Source organism: Onychostruthus taczanowskii, unplaced genomic scaffold, assembly GCF_017590055.1.
Source record: "Onychostruthus taczanowskii isolate IOZ18803 unplaced genomic scaffold, ASM1759005v1 scaffold44, whole genome shotgun sequence".
Classification (NCBI taxonomy): Eukaryota; Metazoa; Chordata; class Aves; order Passeriformes; family Passeridae; genus Onychostruthus; species Onychostruthus taczanowskii.
Window position 1 is genome coordinate 6,982,315 of NW_024501903.1, and position 19,237 is coordinate 7,001,551.

A 19,237-nucleotide genomic window follows, 5' to 3' on the forward strand; every position below is an offset into this window, starting at 1 on the left:
ACATAAGTGGAATCTTATTTGAAATATAGAGTAAAAATAATAATAACAAAAGCAAAAATGCTTGAGTAAGATCAATGCTCTAAAGTTATAAACACTGAAGAGAAATATTTTTGACATTGGCTAGCTACCATTTTCTCTCTGCCTGTTCCCTGAATCTCCTCCATATCTCACTGAGCCCCTGAAATATGTGATAAATATTGAAGGATTAAGAAGGTTTTCTAACAGGTCCGATGTGTGGATTTGCATTACTTCAAGTGGTCTAACCATGACTCCTTTACTTTCAGCCATTATCATAAGGCTGAAGGGTTGTGATCCATTAAAGCATGGAACTTTATTTTCCGTATGAGATTAGGTTTCTGTCATCAGATGAGGATTCATCTCAACGAACACAAGACAGCTCTGTCTGACTTCAGCAGCACAGGCTCCCTGTAAAGGCATTGGGTAGAAATTGGTGCCTTTAGGATGAGATTTGTTTGACCAAATGTAGTTGTCTACCTTTGTATGTACTGAACTCAGACTATTTCCTCCCCTAATCTTAAGGGAACTCAGGTCACTTGGTCCAGTGTAAAAACCTGCCCTGTAATAGCACTTGGTAGGATGATCCAGGTACCAATGTCCCATCCTGCTAGATACATTCATCCCAAGTTATTTTCAAACACAGCACACTTTTGCCAGCTGAAATGCCATATTTTAGATCTGGGGAAGTTTATCTGTGCTATTCCCATGGTTTTCTTCTCTTTTCTACATTTTATTTTCCTATCAATGCTATCTTACTCTTTCATCCTTGCAGAGGGATGAAGCTGTGCTGTTCAAATATTAGGTCTGACACTTGGCGCACTGAAGAGCATTCTCTTTTGTCTATAAAAGTTTTCGTGTCCTTAGTGCTGCAGGGCCCTTGATAAAATAATTTACTTTCTGTCTGCAGTAAACCACTAACTCAGGAAGCCATTTCACTGTAAAAGATAAACAAAGTTACAAAAAAGTGCTCTGGGGTAAAAATAGTACCTAGCTCTGATCTTAAGTCAACTATTCAGCTATTGCTGGTTTGAGTAGAAAACTTCCATTAAAGTACCATGCAAAGTACTTGAGAGTGATTTATAAAAACAAATGTCATATTCACTGTTATTTTAGCTTTTAACATTAGAAGCATGATGTAAACAATAGAAAACCTGGCAGCCTGATTATGCCTGTCCAAAGGAAAATTATTTCTCTTCATAGTAAGGTGTCCAACATGTCCAACAGAGATCTCTTTGATCTTCTTGTTTTTTAGTGGGCCAGTTCTCACCAGAAAGAAGTTTGGTGTACACAAGAAGTGTTTTCTTTCAGGAGTTCTGCATTTAAGTGTGCTCTAGCTACAGATGAGACATTGAGCTGTTGACGGTCTTTTGGCCCTGCTTTATTGCCAGGGTTTAGACATTTGGTCACCACCAAATGGTGTCTGCAATAGTTCAGCTCCAATTCCCCTGAGATTATCACTTCTTCTTTTGCATTTATACTTAGAGAACTCTCCATCTTCTCTTGAGTTAGCAGGAAGCTTATGCTGATGCTAGATTTGGATCTAAGTCAGGGCAAATATGTTTTACTATGCTCTCAGTGTTGTATGAAAAAGCTGACCAATGTTTTTTACATGACCAGAGCTGTTAGAATAATATCTTTGCCAGAGCATAGAGTGCTTTTGCTCCCATATGTCAGAGTTCAGCTTGCTCTTATTAATGTGCAGTTTTCACTTTAGCCCCAGGACTTGATCAGAGTACCCTGAAAATGACAGCAGCCAAGCAGTTATTTCACAAAGTTGTTATTTTCCTGCTAGCTGCTGACAGAATCTCAGAGGTCAGAACTCTTTGCAATTTCAATTTGGAGTTTGTATGTTTTTCAAGTCCAAATTTAAGTCTCAACAACATGGTGGAACCATGTAAGTGTCCATGAATATTTATGCTTTGTATTTGGAGGAAAAAAATATTGAATCCTCTTGCACATCATAACCAATCTTATACTTAAAGGACTGTGTCTATTAAAGGTTGTTTAAGTGTAGGTGGAGACCAGGGTGGGAGTCTTACTTATTTCTGCTCTGCCACAGATTTCCTAAGAGCTTTCATCAACTTATTTTATAGTCTTTCATAGTTTTGCTGGCAGCATGATGACAGCACTAGTACTTACCTTTTCCATCCTGGTTACAGAGCTTTGGGTTTTTTTTTTTTTTGAGGTAAGGGTGAGACCTACATTTGTACATACAGTGTCTCGCACAATGATTCTCCAGGCTTGGTTGAGTCCCATTGGAACTGCTGCAATATGACTGGTTTGGACCCTTCCTTCCAGTACAATTCTTTTGCAACTTTCCTACTGAACAAGCAGTCAAATTTTAGGTTTAACCTTGTTGAGAGAATATTGCCACTGTGCAGGGCAGACCTCAGGGCAAAACAGGCTTGTGGTTGTCATCTCCTCATGCCTGCTGAAAGGAAAGCAGGTTCTAGTTTCTGGAGGAGTCCCATGGTGTTATATATGCTGTTGTGTGTGTACATGCACATTCCCCCTGTAGTAGATGAGCTCCAGGTGTAGATGAGCTCCTCCTTTTAACCTGTTCTTTCCTACTGTCTGTGGTTGGTTCCAAGTGTCTGTGAGATGCTTTCCTTGTTTGGGAATGCATAAATGTGTGCAACAAATGCCAATATTCACTTCCCTGCATGCAGCAGCACTGCTGGTTAAGAACAAAGCAGGGAGCTGCAAAGATCTCCTTTGATAATGAATTGAATTAGAGGTACTTCCAATGAGATTATCATATTTCCCTCTCCAGATTTTAAGCCCTGATGAGGGTTATGAAAATAAATCTCTTTATGAGAGCTGGCTTGAAAAAGATCCTGCACCTGAAAATAACAACTATCCCAGGTAAGTTGTTAATATGTTTTGGGGCTTTTTACCCCAATATTTTCATCATATCATGGCATGGCTACTCATTAGAATTTTTTGAGATGTGCTATTTATGGCAGCAATACAAAACCTTTTAGCACAAGATGACCTTCTAGCAATATTTTTAATAGTAAAATAAAATGAGATTGTATTATTTTTATTTAATGATGGTGATATTATTCCTGTGGTGAAATGAAACCTCACACTTTCTAAAGACCTTTTTATTAGCAGAAAAGCAACTTGAAAAGCATTCAAAAAAAAAAAAAAAAAGGAGGCAGGGGAAAGAGTTCAAAACATAGTTTAGTCACATACTAGATAAAATAAAATCAAAATTGTTAGGATAAGCAAACAGTTGAGAGAAGCTGCCTAGAGCAGTAATTAAAAAGCAGTAATTGAAAAACTTGAGATAATTATTTCTTGTTTATACAAAGAATGTAAATGTATTACATTACATGTCTATATATGAGTTTATTAACACTTCATATTTGAAGGTATTACAACTCCAAAACACACTTTCCACCTGTGACTCAGAAAGGCTAAATCTTATTCACAGAGTGGTGTTACTGACATGAGGTAAACAGAACTGCCCCCTTTTGTGATTTGACAAAAATCTTCTGCATGTTTCTGGCTCTGCTGAGTTTCTGGATTCATTTGACCCACTGAGATTTCTTCCTTTTGAAAAAGCAGCCAGATTTGATCTTTCTTAGTTGATGCACATCATTCCTTGAAGAAATGTACACTAAGAATTTTTTTTTTTCTTTAGCTGAGAAACACTAATTATTCATCAGGCCAGACATATAAACCTGAAACTTAACTTCAAACGTAAATATTTGAAAATACTTCGGATGCTGTGTCTGTCTCTGCGGTCTCCTCGCCCCTGCCACGCCGCAGCTCCCCGTCAGGTGGCAGCGGTGCCCCGCAGGTGCCGAGCGCCGCCCGCGCCTTTCGCCCTGGGAATTATTTATTTATCGGTCTTGGATTCTGCTGCGGAATGTGCCAACTACGCAAACACATCTGTCTTTACACATACTGCTGCCCAGTTCGTATTAGTTTGGAAATAGATGATTGATGTTTTAAGACGGCAGAGACATGGCTGATACAATTTTATGGCTCCTGCGCATAAAGTGTTTGTATTTTTAATGTCATCATTGCCATAATTAGGATTGCTACAATTAAAAGATCTTCCTAGCAATATTGGATACTGAATCAGAGTGTTGGAATAAAATCAGTTAAGTAATTAAGCTTGCCATTCATCTAGTTTTTGATCTTGCTAGTGTCCCTGATGTGCCCTTCAGAAGAACTGACCTCAATTTCTCTGAAAAATCTGCATTTTGCATAAATTACTACCATACTGTTCAGTAAGTGCTCTCACTAAGATAATGTCTTTTCTGCATGCAGAATAAATAAGCTGGGGTCAGGCAGTGATTTTGAAGCTTACTTCCAGCGACTGGGAATTGCATCAGGCAGAGCTCGTTACACCAAGAACAGGGTAAGCCTGACAAAGTGCTTGAAGAAGTTTGATAGTGCTGAGCAGTCATCCTGTTAAAAGCATTTATTCATAATTAATAAAAAAGTTTCAAAGCATCTTTGACTGGTTTGTATACAGCAACGTTTCTTAATTTAGCAAGAAACCTAAATGTTTGGAGAATAAAACATGTTACAGTAATGTGTATATTCTATAGGATGTCAGGTTCACAGAGAGGTATTTATAGAGTCTGATTGAAGGTGGATAGTTTGTTCCACCATGCTATTAATAGTCCCCTTAATACACAAATCTTCTGTGTTCAGAAACAGCTACACAAGGTAAAAAGGGGCTGTGATTGAGGACTTTTGCTATCCAAACTCCAAACTGTTTTCACTCTTGGAGAAGGCCACCTCTGTGCAATGAAACTGAAGGCAGGTCTGTGTTGGTAGAGAGAAAGAAGCCTGCTCACTTAATCCTGTGCAACAGTCCACAGATTCGGACTGGTTCAATTTTTTAATACAAACACACTCAAATGAAGGATATTAAATTGTGTTTTGTAGCAAATAGCTTTTTTGATTTGGAAACCAAACAAAACATCAGAGTCATAAAGGGATCAATACATCTTTTAACTGCAGTCAGAATACAGGGTATTGACAAATTTGCTTGCTCTTTTCCAGAAAGAAGACAAATTCAGCAATTATCCTGTTTATCACACTGTGTATGAGACATTTGAGCTAGTGGAAAAATTTTATGACCCCACCTTCAAGAAACAGCTAACAATTGCCCAGTTACGAGGCAAACTGGTTTATGAACTGGCAGATTCCCAGGTCATTCCATTCGACTCTAGAGACTACGGAGAAGCCTTAAAAGGATACAGCAACAGAATTTATAAATTAGCCAAGAAGCATGAAGAACAGCTGAAACTTTGTAAAGTATCATTTGGTAAGTAACAGCCACAGGACTGTGCATTATGTGTATTAATTAGAATCGTGCAGGGACATGTTACATCTGTCATAGCTCTGCAAATTAATTCCTTTCTTTCCTGTTTGAATTTTGCCATCATAGCAAAGAGCCTCTATTTTTTTTTTTTTTTTTCCTAAACACAACACAGGTTTAACACATCATTGTCTTGATAAGAGGGTGTGGTGGTTTCAGTGCTGGCCAGTTACTAAGGGGTATAAGAATTTTCGTGCATATTAATAATTACAGGCATTATTACAGTGCTCATGGGCAGTCAAGGACCTCAAATGTAGGGCAAAGAGGTATCTCAGCCTGATTCTCGCTTCCTTGCTTAAAAAAGAAGTCAAGTGCTTCTGACAACTGCTTTGAAATTGAGGGACATAGGTGTCCATTCCTCTTCATGCAAAACTTCATCTGACCCTGGGGAGCTCCACCATCTCCCTCAGTGCCTGGTTGCCATTTTTAAGCTACAGGAGCATTTTCTCCAGCTCTCCTGCATGAATGCATCTATTTTGTGAGCACCTGAGCACATTGCTCTGGAGCCCATAAAACAGGTCTAAAGCAGAGTGCTCAGGATCCCAGGCTGGGATAGCTTCCACAGTCATTTTCAGTCTCCTTTTTTTTCCTTCCTTTTCCTTCTTGCCTTGATCACTCCTTGTGTTTCTGAACAAAGGAGATTTTTCAGTCAGTCCTAATTCACTTGCTATCTGATGAACCCATTATTTAAAGATACAAATCACCTTTTGGAGATGCACTCCTTGTTTGGGGTATGTGAAAAATTGTAAGTAACTCAAATTGAACCGACATTTGGGGGAAATTAAATATTATGTTTGAAATGTCATGTAATGGTTTTGGTGAAAAATTGTTGATTATTTTGAAAGAACACCTCTTTTTGTAAAAAGACCTCTTGAGACAGAGGAGGCATCTTGTGTGATGGATCATCTGGTCTGAGATTCTGTAAAACACCAAGAGTTACTTCAATATGTTCTAGTGTTTACTGCAGCATGTCTTGTAAGATCAATTTTTTTTTTTTTTTTTTGCAGTAGTGGAACATCTATAAAAATATCTGTGAAATAATTTATTTTCATTGTTTGAGTTTCTATCCATTTTCAGATTAAAAGTTGCACAAACTACCTCCTGACCAGTGCATCTATTCTCATTCCTAGAATCTAGAAGCAATCTTCTATTTTTAGTTTGGTTTTTTTTTCACCCAAATAAGACCTCTCCTTAATAACTTTATAAATGTGTCATTTTGACTATTTTTTTACAAGACATGTTTTTAAGTCTTATCATTATTTTCATAGCTCTTCTCTGATGCCTGATGAATTTTAAATTATTTATGGAATGAAGCTAAAATTTCTAATTTTTTATTTATTGTATTGCACCAGAATACATTAAATAACATAGGTAGGTTTTACAATGCTGCGAAAATTAACGTTCATTTAACTCATCATTTTCCTAGAATTGCTTATTGTCAACACTGAATGTCAGAAAATTGTTGATTAAGCCTGACTAAATAATATAATTGTCCTTTTTAAAATAATAGATTAAGGCTCTTATTTGCATGTCGATTCACATTTTAGCTGTTCATCTGCAACAATGAAGGCTGGAACCTTTTTTTCATAAAATTTGTGCTTGTACTCATATGCTATCAGGAAATAATGTTTTCAAGTGGAGAAAAAAAAAATGTGATGTTTTCTGAAATAACCAACATTGGCAACACTGAAGAGCTAGTGAACACGAACACAAAGTTTCTTACATTATTTTTCAGATGGTCTTTTTTTTTCCTCTCTCTTAAATCCCCTCCTACTGCTTCTGAAATATAATCTGTTGCTGTGATATGGTCATGATATCAGCAGGGCAGGACTCTGCCCCTGGCAAACTTCGAGCTCTTGCCACAGGGTTGTGGACAAGTGTGAATTCTCACCCTCACAAGGTGATGTGTCCCTCTGAACTGCAGTCTGTAAACAGCTTGCATACATAAAATCTGTGTTTCCAATTGTACCAACCAAGCAACAGCAATAAGACAAAAATGAAGCAAGTGTAGGCTTGTGATGAATAAATAAGTTGCTAGAAATAGGAGAGCAAATGAGTCTGAGGAACAGCTTTCAATAGGAGTCCTGGGAACAGAAAGCCTGTCACGTGAAATTGGATGACAAATCTATAAACAGTGAAGGGATAATAGTTGTCAACAGAGGACTGGATTTAGGGGATGATCTAATCGTATGTCCCATCTTCCTGCACAATTGAAGAGAGGATACTCTGGTTTAGCCAGTTTTCTGAAACTTGTGGACAAAATTTGCAAGTTTTAAACTGTCTTTTTTTCTAATTCAGTGGAGTTTTGGTGGGGCCAGAAGCTGGCGTCGTAACATCCATCTGTGATTTATTCTACAAAAATTACTTGCATAAATCAATACTTTCCCCAGGTCTGTATGAAATAGAGCCTTCCACATCACAGCTGCTACTGCCATTAAAAGGAAAGCCTGCTGCTTCTCTGAGTTATTCCACATGTCTCGGAGGTACTGGGCTGGGAAAAGCAGCAGCATTCCTGCCCACCTGCCTGCACACAGTCAGGCAATCCCCTGGCATCTGAGAGGCAGTGCTGGGGGACAGCATGGAGGAACATGGCATAGGCACCTCCTGTGCTGCAATTTCAGCCAGGACTTGGCTGCTTTAACCTGCTGTGTCTGTCCTATGTGCCACGACAGCTGTGCCTTTTGTGCCTCACCTCACGCTGCTCAATGCACATATCACACTCTCCTGTTGTGCTGTGAATGGGACATCTTTCTCCTCAAGCAACATCCTGCTGTTCTTCCACAGCCTTCTGGAACAGCTGGTATTTCTGATGGAAGTCAGGCTTTTTATACCTGAGCACTGCGGTACATTTGTTGAACAGGGAACTGCAGAGCTCTCAATGTGCAATGACAGCCAGTTTTTTGCTTGCAAGGCAGAGGGAAGATGAATGGTTGTGAAAGCTTTCCCAAGCACTCTGCTTTACTGTTGGTCTCATTGCAAAAAGTATTTGCCAGTAGTGCAGCTCTTTAAAGTCTGCAGTGGGGAAGTCAATAAATTACATAAAAATAACAAAATTAATTGACATAAATAGGGCAGGAGATCTTTCTCCTTTTCAATGCCTTTATTAAAGAGATTCAGCTCAGGTGGGGAGAAATCGACGGGTCGCGCCCACGCCGCCGCTGTCCCCAAGAGTGGCACGGAGGAGGAGGGTGATGCAGCTCTGTCCGCTGGTCTGCAGGCAGAGCTGGGGACTGCGTCCTCACGGGAGATTGGCAGATTCCTGTTTTTCAGTCCAACACTTCGGGTCCCCTCCTTATGGAACATCTCTTGGGGTCAGGGTGTGAAGCAAAAAGGATCCAAGCAGGCACTGGACTTCACGCCCGTCCTTAGACATCACTTAGGGTCCCCTAATTCTGTGTTGGCTCGTTGTTTTTAGGGGTTTTCTAGGAAAACGGGAAAATTTTGGCGCGGTGCATTTCTCATTTGCGTACGTGGTCCCAGGCCACTCCTATTCTCCTGGGCTGCGTGTCCAGGTGTAGCTCCGGGGCAAGCATTGGGAGGACAATGGCTAAATCACCAACCATTAACGGGCAATTAAAGAACTCTTTACAATTAAGCTAATTTAACAGCAACTGGTCCCACCGGTTTTTAGCTCTGTAACCTTAAATAAAAATAGGTATATTTTTATTCATAACATTAATGCTATTATATCAGCAAGGCAAATTGTAGTTCTCCCACTGGGCAGCTGAAAAGTATATTAGGTTTACTGAATACTTCAAAGATTTTCATGTTCTTCCATTCCTAGATCCTCTTTTTTCTGCTGTGGAGAACTTCTCAAAGGCTGCTGCTGAATTTCACAGAAGACTTGAACAAGTAGACGAGAAAGAGTAAGAAAAAAAGAGTTTTATATATATATGTGTGTGTATGTGTATATATATATGTATGTATACATTTATGTCCTGGTTGGCCTTAGGTACCCAGAGTGGCAGTTCTTTATTTCTTCTACTGCACAAGGATTCTCTCTGATGAGTGTATAACAGAGCTCTGAACCCTGAGACAGGTAGTATCTTTAATGATGAATTAGCAGATACAGGAATGTTCCTTTGATTGATAGTATGAGCTTATTACTAGTATCAGGTTGTCATTAAAATTACTGCAATACATGGAGAGGCAGGTAGCAATGAAAGTTAGACTTGGACTGAGATCTCTAGACACCTAACCTGAGTGTTGTAGCTGATGACAGAATTTTTACTTTCAGCACACTTCAAAGACAGAGGATGATGCTTCAGAATATCCAAGATATCCGTATGATGCTTGACAGCTTAAGGCTACTGCAGGACTCCTGTGCCCTCTGAGTGCAGTGACTGCAGGCCACATATGGTACCAGTTGTGTTTAAGCAGCTGAATCCCATCCTATGTTGCTGCATAGATTGGAACAGGACTATGGACATTTGGCTTATAGGTGGACACCAAAATTTAGCTATCTTCATCTGTGTAAATCTCAGTCTTCTTCTCCATTCTCTTAAGTGCCATCTTTCCAGTGCCATTTAATATTAAGCAAGTATCTGACACTCTCAGAAAGTTTCCCATTTTATTTTGCATAGTGTGAAGTGTTGTTCTCTAACACAGAAATATCAATTCATTATTATAACATGGATTCAGAATCTCCATTTGCAAAACCTCACCTTTGTTTGTAAACTGTAGACCACACTTGCCTTTTTTTCTTTTTCTGTCAAAAAAAAAAAAAAGGTGAAGAAAAGCGTTTTAAATGAAACTGGGAGGTCATGTTTCCCTGCTGTGTGACATTTCTGTCTCCCTCTCCTGCAGTTCAGTAGCAGTGCGCATCATGAACGATCAGCTGATGTTGGTAGAAAGAGCTTTCACTGATCCTCTGGGCTTGCCAGGAAGGAAGTTTTACAGGTGAGGCTAAAAGTTTCTTGATCTGCTGTCTAAGGCACCCTATTTTTGTAGCTGACCAATCAGTTGAATTGCTGTATGGGTCTCACAGGAATTACAGTTCAACACATTGCTTTAAGTACATGAATAGTGGATTTTGTTTATAACCCTTAAGGAGAACTCCTTGGCTACACCAGACTTGTGGAGCCAAATTCTCTTTTGGCTCCTTCTATCAGCTGTGGTTAAACCACAACAGCATTATACTCTGACTTTTATTTGTAGATGTGCAGTAATACTGCTGTTACAACTTGCTCTTGTGATTGTCTGTAAAGTGAGGATTGAGTGAAGAATGAATGAACTGTATTTAAAAAAAAAAGTGAAAAGAGGGCAGAGTAAATGAGAACAGATGTGTAATGAGGGTCAGTTGAAGAGAGAAGCCAAGAAAGGAGAGTTTGGAGAGGGAGGGACCTTTCAGCACAGGATAAAGGTCTGTGAGCTGTGCTACAGAGCCCCCTCTATCCCAGTTTTGGCTGCTTCTATAGGAGCTCCAAAAAGCTTAAACCACTAACTACTATATTCTTTCTAGAATCCCAGTGCTTTTATTAGGAATACCTGACAAGATGCCAACTTTCAGTGTCAGGGGTGTAAGCATCTCACTTTGCTTTCAGTATCTGCCTCTTCCTATCAACTGGATATGTCTGACTCACTGATGGATGGCTTTCATGCCATGCCACAAGTCTTTCAGGCAGGTAGAATTGAGAATCACACCTCCATCCTCCTAGGATAAACTGTCATTCACACTTTGAGAAGAATGAAGTAATTTCTTTCTAGAAATTTTCTTGTTGGGTGTTGGGTATCATTTGGAGCTGTCTGGGGTTTTTAAATTTTATTATTATTTCTTACTTGCTTGAATTTATTAATGTAATTTTAATGTTTCTTTTCATTTGGGAGGACTCTTTCACATACTGTAAATGTGCTTTTATACTTCATAGTTAAAATAAATTTAATTGCAGATCTGTAGCTATTCATTATTTAGGGAAAAAAAAAAAAAACTATACCAAAAAATAAGATTGATATTTTGTGCAGTTCTGATCCAATATGATGACTTCTCTTCTCAATAATTCATGCTTTTCTCAAGAATTCAGCCACAGATTTTTTTCCCCTCCTTTTAAATTCCTTTCCCAGGTAAATAATCTGCTGACCATCATGCAGCTACTTAGCTGTTTTTGAGGTTTCTACTCCATTTCTCACAGCACACCTATAAGTAGTTTTATTCCCTGTTCGTGACTGGCAAATTACTTAGATAGGTTTGTTGAGCTCCCATTTTCAAAAAGTGTAACATGGTTTTGCTCTTAATTAGACAAATGTGTCATCTCTTCCCAAGGAGAAGGCCATCTGACCTAAATCTGTGCCCTTTCCAACAGATTTTGATCTTGGGACTGTTCCTGTCCTTTTGAAGCCAAATTTCCTGTGTATTTAGTGAGTTCTGATCTTTCTGGGATTCACAGCTGCTTCATACAGTACACGTACAATGAACACACACCCCATTAATAGTTTCTTTTATTTAGGATAATTGCTTTTTTTTTTTTTTTTTTTTTTTTCCCCCCAGACATGTCATCTTGGCCCAAAGCAGCCACAACAAATATGCAGGAGAATCCTTCCCAGGAATCTATGATGCCATGTTTGATATTGAAAGCAAAGCTGATCAACTTGAAGCCTGGGAAGAAGTGAAGAGGCAGATTTCCATTGCAGCCTTCACTGTGCAGGCAGCAGCAGACACACTGAAGGAAGTAGCATAAGATGAAGGCTTTGAAAAGTCCCAGAGCAGAGTGTGGCACACAGAGCTGTCAGGCTGCTGCAGTGTCCCAGTGTCCCCGACTGCCTGCCCTGCCTCAGTCTCCAGCCTCCCAAACCACACGGTAGGTGTGCAGAGCTCTGTGTGCCAGAGAACTCCTGAGACAGGGATTGCTGCATCTCTGCTACTGACAGAACTTTATGAACAGCTCTGGATGGAAGCAAATTTGGGGAGAAGTGGGAAGAGGGGGAAGCAGGAACAATCAGTTTCTGATTAGAATTTTCCGAGAGATCTACCAGCTTTGAGGACCCAGTGTTTTGCATGTACAGTTATGAAAACAATTATTTGCCAAACTACCTGCAAATTTGTCCACAGCAGTGATCAATAGCACACATTTTGATGGAAAAAATGCAATACTCAGCCTGTACCTTTTTCTTGTTCTGATAATTACTTTTATAATAGGAGACACCAAAGGCATCTCTGCAGTTCAGAATCTATTCTGCAGGACTGGTGAATGCTCTTTACACTGATTTGCTTTCTTTTCCCTGAAAAAATAAATAAGTGACTCTCCTACTGATTGCCAAAGCAGTACTAGCCATTCTTGATAATCAAGGAAAACAGCTGAAATCCAAAAGCATGCTCTCAGTGGAGTGCACATCCATCCCTCTGAAAGTCTCTATGCATCTCACTCTTTTACTTGCACTTTGGAAAATAAAGATTTTGGGGGGTAACCAAAAGCTGACCTCTCTGCGCTTTTTGGCACTTTCTCTAGTTCTGAGCCCAGGGCCGCTTTTGTTCCTGTTTTTTCCCAGGCAATCTCTTTCATATTTTTTCCATCTGAAGGAGCTGGAGGGTACTGTTACTATTAGCATGGAGCTTGAGATAATTCTGTCTTCAAGTAAGACCTGAAGAATGTTTCCCATCAGGAGCTGATTTTATATTCAAAGAGGAACTGAAATGCATGAGAAGGCCAGTTGTACAAAACTGTTTAGTTCGTATAAAAAGAAAAAAAAAATTAAAAATTTCTTGCTTCATTTGCCCTTTAGGTGTAATTCTCATCTACATGCTTTAAAATGAATAAAAGTGCTAGAATTTTACTGAATCACATTCCATCTTGTGGAAACTGACATTAACCAATTTCATCTCTTATGTAAAATATACTACAGTTTTTGTCACTACCATAAATTGTACCATGTTGTGGGAAAAAAATTATTTTTGTTTTATGGGGAATAGAACAGATGTGGCCCTAAAAAGGACAGAATTAGAAAAGCAGGACAGAGTTGTTGTTCTCATCTCAGATGCCTTGAATTCAGACAAGAGAACCAGAAATAACTTGTGAGAAGTTGTTTTGGGGGATATATGCCACCAAGAAGAGAGGCTTTTACTGGCATCGCCTCCAATACACCTCCATGAAAGATGAAGGATTGTGTGCCTGTGAATGCTGTTCTCATAATTTACTGTTCAATTGCTTTTCACAGATCAAGCCTTAGGCACTTGAGGAGGAAATTACACTTCCACAGTCCATGCTGCACCTCTTCTGTTGGGTAATGGAATGCAAAACTGACCTTGTCAGCACGTAAGAGACAAGAGTAGCTGATGCTGGGGCACAGACCAGGTGATTCTTGCCCTTTGCTCTGGCAAGGCTCCACCTGGAATGCTGCTTCCAGCCCTGAGGCCCCAACATGTGGGCCTGTTAGAGCAAGTCCAGAGGAGGCTATGAAGATGATCAAAGGGGTGGAGTATCTCTCTCATGAGCACAAGACTGAGATGGCTAGGGCTGTTCAGCCTAGGAAAGGGCAGGCTCTGGAAAAACCTTATTTACAGCCTTCCAATAGCTAAAGAAGGCTGAAGAGGGACTGCTTACAGGGGTGCGTAGTGACAGGACAAGGAGGAATAGCTTCAAACTGGAAGAAGGTGGGTTTAGAGTAGACAAAATTCTTTACTGTGAGGGTGGTGAGGCACTGGTACGTTGCCCAGAGAAGGTGTGGATACCCCATCCCTGGACCAGACTGGATGGAACTCTGACCAACCTGGTCTAGTGGAAGGCATCCCTGCCCATGGCAGGGGTGTTGGAACTAGAGGATCTTTAGGGGCCCTTCCAGCCTAAACCTGTTCTATGATCCTATGAACAGCAATTACATTTTTGTTGTTCTCTTTACTTTTACTTAACTGGGGACATTCACAGTTTTCATCTCCACATCTGTAGCTGAACTTACTGCTTAAGGAAATCTTGCAGTGATGTGACTGGTACATAACTGCACTGGTTTTTTTTTTTTTTTCCCCTTCTCTCAATTATGTGCCCTTCCTGCTCCATCATAACTTTACATTAGCTACAATGGGCAGTACTGAATGTGCTCCCAAGGGAGGGTTAGGATATGTAGATAGTGGAAAAAAGCCTTTAGTGCACCGTCCTTCTGAGCCACAGCCAACTTTGGACCTGCCAGCGGTTGCTGCTGTAGGATCATCAGAGTGTAAGGCAAACAAGGAGTTTCCACATTGCAAAGAAATATTTAATGAAAATTTCTTCTTCCTCCATTTACAGAAATGTATAAACCAGTGAACAAATGTTTCACAAGTAAACGTAATTTTTTCAGTGGTAGCTAACCTTTGAGGTTCTGTACTATTACCTTGCTGCTGCAAAAGAACATACAATCTCTCCTTGCTTCCCTGTGCAGTTTGAAGCTGTAAGAATAAATTACAGCTCACAGCAGGCTGCATGCACAGCTGGCATTGATTGCTTTGTTCCTCTTGTCAACTTAATTGATAACTGTGTGAATGTGAGATTCATCATGACCAGCTACATCCTGAGAAGTACACAAAATATATTAAATCTATTTCCATCCCTGTCTATAAAGTTCTACTGAGGAAGAGCGATATCCAAACCCTTATAAATAAGGAAACCAAACCACTTAAAAATGGCTTATGCTAACTAAATTCCACAAAATCCCTTATTCTTGGTATTGAAAGGATCAGTTACTCAGATCTCCAATTGCCTTTCCTTCCTCAATGAGCAGAGTCTTATGTTCTGTAGATAAGCAAACAAGCCTCTGTTGCTGTCCCCCAGTGCAAAGTGTAGCTCTGCCTTCCCATAATTTTAAAGTGGGGGAAGGGAATTTTTCATACTCTTACAAATGGGTAACACTGTCCTTCCTCAATTCCAGTTGCCCAGTTTCTTCACTCAGCCTGGCTGAAACAATCAGTAAATCCTACAAATGGGAGAAACCGACCCTTCAGCCTAGTAGACTGGAGCTGCAAAAAAAATCTGGCAAAATTAAACTTGGATGGATCAAGTATCACTTGGATATTTGGGTTGTCAATTGTCTCTTTAGAAAATCAGTTCCAAAGGGACAGTGCCTGGAACTTTATTTCAGCTTGGAGACAAACTTTTTAGCAGGACCTGTTGCATTAGTACAAGACGTAATAGTTTTAAATCGAAGAAGGGTCAATTTAGATTAGATACAAGTAGGATTTTTACAATGCAGATGAGGAAACACTAGAACAAGTTGCCCAGATTGATGGCAGACACCCCATCACTGGAAACATTCAGGGTGAGAGTCCTGAATAACCTGATCTAGCTGAAGATGGCAATGGGATTTGACTGGATAGCCTTTAAAGATCCCTTTCAACCTTTGTTTGAGCCTATGATTAAGATTCTCTTATGGTTGAAATACCTTTGGCTTGCCTTTGGAAAGAAATCTGTAACCCTAATGCTTGAATCTCCAGGTGACACTCTGTCAGACTCATCTGGGGACCCTCTCTGCAGCTGGTAGAAATTGGACATGCACAACCTGGTTTTTTCCTTTCTAAATTCCCTTAGTTTTATTCATAGGATTTCAGTGTACAGTTAACAGTGCTATTGAAAAAGCTGAATGATGGTGAAAATCATGAACTTCCCTATGGCAGTGCTTTGAAGACAACACTAATTAAATGAAACACAGAAATCTTTCTTCTGCTGTTCAGAGCAGAACCAAAGTGCTCTGTTCCTCAAACAGCACCTGCTCATATAAAGTGTCCTTAGAGAAACCAGCAGGAGCTGAATTTAGCAAGCAGTCTTTGTTAAGGTAGAAGATTGTTCCCATTGCACCACTGAGACTTGTGCCAATTAGAATCCATAAGGTCAAGGATGCTCCTGTCAGATCAACAGTGCTTCTCCTAATGGATTCTGCACCCTTAAACATCTTCTTCAGCTTGGGGAGCTCAAGGTTTCTAAGAGGAGGAATAAGAGTGCTTTGTTAGGCACCTCATGCAGGAGGAGCTGGACCTGGTTCAATTAAACTCCAAACATGTTCCAACCTTTCATTAAGGGAAAGAACAGCAGAGGCAATAATAGAAAAGCATTTCACAGCACGGTATTGGATAAGAATAGACTTGCTAAGTTTACATGGCACCTTCCCCAGATGTGCTTTGCTAGCCTGCTGACAGTTCAGCTGACGTGTTCCTGATGCTGCCATCCACATCACTTCCAAACTTGGTTGCACTTTTAGAAGGAAACCCAAGTCACAGTGCTGGACACAGTGACTGTTGTGACAACACACCCTTATGTAACCCGTAAGAAGCAGATCACGCAGAGGAAACATGGCCAGCTGTGAACACTGAGCACTGAAAGATTTAGATCTGAGGTCACTCATCCCTTCAGATATTTCTGGAACCACCACCCCCCTACTGAAGCATTGCTTTTGTTTTCTCAGCTCTGTCTCCTAAGCCATATTTTCACACTCTACACCAGAGCCTGCGTGCCTGGACGCCACCTTCCTGCACTAAAGCTCTCTTCAGTCTGCAGCACACGCCGTATTATGCTGGCACTACCCTTACAGCAGTGTGGGTACTGCCAGCAGTCATAGTGTCGTCCAATGCCATGGCAGAGGAGTCACACATAAGCATCCTGCCAGTCTTACAGGCAGGAAGAAACACACTTTGTAAGTAAAGACAGGTTCATTGTTGGTATGCTCGAAATCTTAACTGTGTGATTGAAGAATGATTAGTCTCTATGATTAAAGAAAAAAAAAAAAGAAATTGTAGTACAAACCTTTCAATGGAAAAGCAGTTACATTTATGAGCTGTTTCTCTTCCTGGGATCTCTGCTATCCAGCAGTGCCCCTTCTCCAATCATCCTGTATCAGTAGTCCTCTACACCACATCCCATACCTCAGTTTTCAAGGCCCCTGCATGTATCCCTCCGTGACATGGCACTAGAGTCAGCAGTATGTTGCTCTACACAGTAAACCTGCTTTAGTTTTAGTAGTTATATAAAAAAAAAAAAAATGTCTACAAGCAACTACAGAATGAGAAACAAGGTAAAACCAAGTCAGACAACAGCCACTCGGACATGAGAAAAGTTTTAACAGCCAAACAAGCTAGAACAAAACTGCAGGCAGGTTTAAAGAAGTTCAGACAAAGCAAGCCTGGCAGGTTCTGGGACCCTGCAGAGCTGGAATGAAGCTTCTGCCATGCTACCAGCCACAGGAATCCTGTGTTCATTGGACTCTCAGCAGAGATCAGCATCTGGGGACTACATGGGGGACGTCCCAAGTTTTTTAAAGAAAAATCATTAAGGACAGGTGTTTATCCATAGTCATATGCACACTTAAGTGTCCAATCCTGTAAACCTGAGAAATGGATGAAATTAATCAGGCTTTTCTTTCTGTATTTTCAAACTACTCTGCTCACCCAATTCAGCCTGCGTGAGCAATTCAACCAAGATTTTGGTTTTGCAAATACCATTCTTGTCACCTGCAGTCTGATAAAAAACAACCTACCTGAGAACCAGATATTTGTATAGGATTCAGATTGCAACTGCAGGACTTGGCACTTGCCTCTCAGGCAGCATTACACTTTGTTTCGTACTAAAACACAATTACCAGAATATGGAGAACCTCTGGCAAAATCTATCAGCTCTCTAACAGCTACTGCTCACTCTGCACAAATCTACACTTCAAACTTCAGTGAAGAACACCTGCAACGCATGGAGGAAAAGGGAGGACGTACAACGCCGCAGGTTGCAACGCACTCCTTATAGTTATGCTTATTGAAGTACCCTTATGGGGCAGTTTAAGGAAAAACATATGTGCATTATATAATACAACTGTAAAATACAAAAACTCATTAAAAATTACACATGGTTTAGCTTAAGATTTATGCACTCAGCATTTGGGTATTATTACTAAACCACACTGAATTTTTGGCCACTTTTCACTGTAGAAGTCCCAACCATACCCAAGTCTTCAGTCAAGGTGTGCCAATACAACTGTTTAATTATAAATGCAACAAATTTAAGTGGCTGTTTTGGAAAGTAAAATGTTGCTGAGGAAAAATAACAGCAAAAGAAGCACTGACTAATGCTCACACAGCAAGGAGGTGGACCCTTAAAAAGGTATGTGAGAAAAGCATAAAACACTGTCAAGCTCAGCTGTTGGGAGTTGTTCATTTGTATCATCCTTAGCACATCTTCTCTGAATTATTTTTCAACAACAAATATGTGACAATATTTGCCACTTCGCTTCCCCGGCTAGCTGATGTTGAGAGTGAGGGGCGGCAGTTTTTCCCCCTGGAGCTCCTTGAATCCCAGTTGTCAGTTGTTTTGGCGCAGTATAAAACACAGGCAGCGCACAGGGGTCCCAGGGAAACTTTATTTGATGGTGTTTCTTCCCCTCTTTCTTCCTGGGCCCCCACTAAGGGGCCGACAAAGACTTATATCTCAGGGGAAAGGCAGGGGCAGACCCAACTTCCAACAAATCAGGAGAGTTGGGAGTAAAAACCCAGGTGGGGAATAACAGGAGCGAACCAATAAACTTCCAAGGAAGAAAAACAGTTTTAGGAAATGGGTAAAGTTTGGAGAAATAGAAACTGGAAACTAGCTGACAACATTTCTGGGAAAAGGGTGGAGACAAAAGAAAAAACCAGCACCAGGAAAAGCACTAAATCACAAATCAAACCATAGACTCACTGATAAAACAAAAAGCACAATACAACAAATATTTTTCTTAAAAGCTTATTTTCAGCTACATTTCAATGTCTTACATTCATTTTACCAACCTTCTCTTCTTTACAGCTGTTAATTGCTCTTGGAAAGCACAAGCATCCCACTTAAGTTATCCAGTAAAGTAAAACTCTGGTAACAGAAGAGCCTACAAGCTTCCAGTTTACAAAGCTGCAGTTAAAGAACTTAAACTACCTCTTTACTGTAGGTTTTGAACATGAGTTGA

The 19,237-nt window shown here is 40.2% G+C and overlaps 1 protein-coding gene across 1 annotated transcript in view; it reads left to right on the forward strand.

Annotated features, from left to right (window-relative positions):
* The window catches only part of LOC121340974 (N-acetylated-alpha-linked acidic dipeptidase 2-like), a 37,309-nt gene extending 18,650 nt beyond the window's left edge, over positions 1-18,659 (forward strand). Inside the window, exons 14-19 of the mRNA XM_041414090.1 lie at positions 2,792-2,883; positions 4,303-4,393; positions 5,047-5,311; positions 9,150-9,231; positions 10,172-10,264; positions 11,850-18,659. Coding sequence (XP_041270024.1) covers positions 2,792-2,883; positions 4,303-4,393; positions 5,047-5,311; positions 9,150-9,231; positions 10,172-10,264; positions 11,850-12,039 — 813 coding nt within the window. The 3' untranslated portion in view covers positions 12,040-18,659. The remainder of the gene's footprint in view (positions 1-2,791; positions 2,884-4,302; positions 4,394-5,046; positions 5,312-9,149; positions 9,232-10,171; positions 10,265-11,849) is intronic.
* Positions 18,660-19,237: the final 578 nt, after the last annotated feature.